At 50.8% G+C, this 3,187-nt stretch overlaps 1 protein-coding gene across 1 annotated transcript in view; it reads right to left on the bottom strand.

Annotated features, from left to right (window-relative positions):
* OTUD7B (OTU deubiquitinase 7B) overlaps window positions 1-2,110 on the bottom strand; it is a gene marked incomplete at its 5' end in the record, with an annotated part of 4,611 nt that extends 2,501 nt beyond the window's left edge. Inside the window, 2 exons of the mRNA XM_015414458.1 lie at window positions 908-1,022; window positions 1,961-2,110. Coding sequence (XP_015269944.1) covers window positions 908-1,022; window positions 1,961-2,110 — 265 coding nt within the window. The remainder of the gene's footprint in view (window positions 1-907; window positions 1,023-1,960) is intronic.
* Between the last annotated feature and the right edge of the window lie 1,077 nt (window positions 2,111-3,187).

Raw genomic sequence — 3,187 nt, 5'->3', positions numbered from 1 at the left:
AATTTTGAAGCTCGGAAAAAAACAGGAAACTTTTGGAAAAATTGAGAAAAAATGCTACATTAGCACTTCTTTTTTCTTTTCCAGATTAAAAGTCATTCTGTTACTTTAGGAACATAAAATATGACTATGGGCATTTTTACTTGGCATGAAATTATCACAACTAGCATATTAAAAATATAGTATATCCAAACAATTATTACAAACAGAATACCCACCCACATGCAAAAACAAAACTGAAACCTTTTTCTTTTCTTGTGACAATAGCACCTCCTAAAGGAAGAAATGCATCTTGTTCTTGCATTGGAGAGTTCAGTTTGTAACCTAGGACTTGCTTGTCCTCAGTGCACAGGAATTAGATCAATCTGATACCATACATATTTTTTAGAAATGATTTGGAAAATATCTGAATACCTTGTCTTTAAATATTTTATTCATGTTAAAATAAAACATTCCATAATCAATTTATTTTCTTTTCCTTTTTCAATTTTTCCAGTTTTTCAGGGAAAAAAACAAAAAAGGCTTCAGGGGAAAAAACAGGAATTTCCCCTCTGAATTTTTCGTTTTTTCCCCGGGCCTTCACATCTCTAGCTCTGCCCCCCCCTCCAGTCATGCAGCTCTGCCCACCGTGCACTGCTACCCTGAACATCTGGAACGGCCCCTGAAAACATCTGTGCGGCGCTTCCAGCACCTTCCTCCGAGCCCCACCCCAGGAAGCCTAAGACGGTGCTGACCGGCGCTTCCTCTCCCGACCTCTCAGTCCCGCTTCCCGGCTCTTCTAACTACAGAATCCAAGCTACGTTTCAAGCACAGCATAAATGGAAGGAGCTCTGCGGGGAAAAATCTCCCCGGCTCCTCCCAAGCCCCGGGAGACACGGGCGGAAGGACCGAGCCCAGCCTCTCTGTTCACCTTGCCAATTTCACGTTCTCTTGGTCGTCTCTGCCCCACTGCCAGTCCTTCCCGGGGTCGACGGCGAAGTGGACGGGGAGCAGCTTGTGATCGGAGTCCGTCAGCGGGATCACAGCTGGGGAAGACAGAGGGCGGAATTTGGAGGCCTCTCCGGTGGTGGGCAGGAGGGGAAACCCGGGGGGGGGGGAGGAGCTGGCGGCCCAGAACCACAGGGTGGTGGTGGGGGGCGGCGGCTTCGTCTAGGAGTCACGGGCCTCCCTTCCCAGCAACGGTTGCAGAGAAGTGTGGAGGAGAGCGAACGGCTGGCTGGCTGTATGTCAAGCTCAGGCACTTGACATCTGGGTCTGCTGAAACAGTGGAATTGTTCATCCCTGCTTCACATGGCCTGTCTCCTGTATCCTTATCGCTGCCCTCACTTGCCACTGAATTCCTTGGGGGTGGGGTGGGGAGTGTAGGCTGGTAGCTTGCAAGGGGGTTCCGCAGGGCCTGCAAGATGGAGCTCTTCCACCAGCCTTTTAAGTTAGGAGCCGCCCACCACTACCACCAACTATTATGGTTAGTAACACCGGGGTAGGGGGTTGGCCCATATGGAGATCGAGCCACAGTAACGTACAAGACAGAGACGGCTGAACTGGGACTTGTGTCCATCAACAGGATGCCATCTTCAATGTGACTGGAAGAGCATTTCTATGTTGAGCACTTTAATTGTAACGATATGGTTGTTTCATCTGGTTTTATGTACTCTGGCACATAGTGCCATTAACTGTAAGCCGCCCTGAGCCTGTTCGCGGGGAGGGTGGGATAGAAACCCAACAAATAAATAAAAATAAATAACTGAACCTCTCTTTCAGCCTGACAGTTTCTTGGAAAGGTGCCCAAACCCAACCCGGGCAGGGGGAGAATCCCTTCTTTGAGAGCTTCCCTTTGAGGCTGTCGGACCAAGGACCCCACCCATTCTAGCCTCACGCAGCTGGTAGCCGCAAGTCAGAAGGTGAAGAAGCATTCCTGGGCCAGGCGTAAAGGAGGCGACACCCTCCCGCTTCCCTGGCATACCTTGCTCTTTGGTGGGATCCTTCTGCTCCATAGACACCAGGGCAGAGAAGTGGGCCTGGTCGTACGCCAACACGAGGGGGGAACGGTGGCACTTGCTGGCCGGGACCTCCAAGGGCAGGTAAATCCCGCCAAAGGGTATCGGAGCAAATGCTGAAGGAGAAGAAGAGGAGAAGAGATTGGATTTCTACCCCATGGCCCTTCACTACCCAAAGGAGTCTCAGAACGGCCAACATTCTCCTTTCCCTCCCCCTCCCCACAACAGACACCCTGGGAGGTAGGTGGGGCTGAGAGAGCTCTGACAGAAACGGCTCTTTTTCAAGAACAGCTCTTATCAGAACTACGGCTTGCCCAAAGTCATCCAGCAGCTGCCAGGGGAGGCGTGGGGAATCAAACCCGGTTCTCCCAGATTAGAGTCCGCGCCCTTAACCACGACACCAAACTGAGAAACTCAGTTCAGTGCTGCAATGAACAGACACAGACGTCAAGGGCTCCTGTGAGCAATGCTCCCTCTAAGCTGTGGAGAGTCTCGTGAGCAAAAATTCTGCTTCGTGAGCGACCGGCCTTAAAGCTGTGAGCGAGCGACTTGGCTGCTGCATGAATTACGTTTGCTCTGGAGCCCTCCTTCCTGGGCTGCGGGCTAAAAAACTGTGAGCCAGCTCACACTAACTCAGCTTAGAGGGAACACTGCTTGAGAGCCCCGGGCCTCCAGCCAGAGAGGAGAATGCCCACTGCATCTCTGCATGATCCACTGCTCAGACCTGGGTGCCTAAACCTGCCTCTGGGGAGGTGGCTGATTATATTAGGAGCAGGTAAATGCAGAGAGAGGGAGAAGGCGCCTTGCTGCCCTCATGGAAGGCTACCCCACAGATTTCTGTACGAGTCACTGCTCTAGGCTGCCCTCCCTTCACAGTAGCCAGAAGAAATTAGCAGAACAGTGACTCATGCCGGAAAACACAGGCAGCAAACATCTTTTGGAGATGGGTTAACTTTTATGATTTATTTACTTAATTCAGTAACCACAACATTTCTGTGATATAAAAGTGAAGCGCAGCTCCCAGTTCAACTCATAAAAAGCTTGTCCTGCAACTATCAGGATTTTGGGAAGCACTGCAGTACTACATGCATGAGAGGGAAAAGGGCCCAACCCACGAGGAAGCCAGGCTGTGCAAGAAAACCAGAAGCACTGCAGGGTAGTGGTGGGTGTACACGCAGGCTTGCATTTCCTGC

Source organism: Gekko japonicus, unplaced genomic scaffold (genome assembly GCF_001447785.1).
Source record: "Gekko japonicus isolate JY-2015 unplaced genomic scaffold, Gekko_japonicus_V1.1 scaffold1553, whole genome shotgun sequence".
Taxonomy (NCBI): Eukaryota; Metazoa; Chordata; class Lepidosauria; order Squamata; family Gekkonidae; genus Gekko; species Gekko japonicus.
The sequence above is the reverse complement of the archived record's forward strand: the minus strand, read 5'-3'. Positions and strand labels throughout refer to the sequence as shown.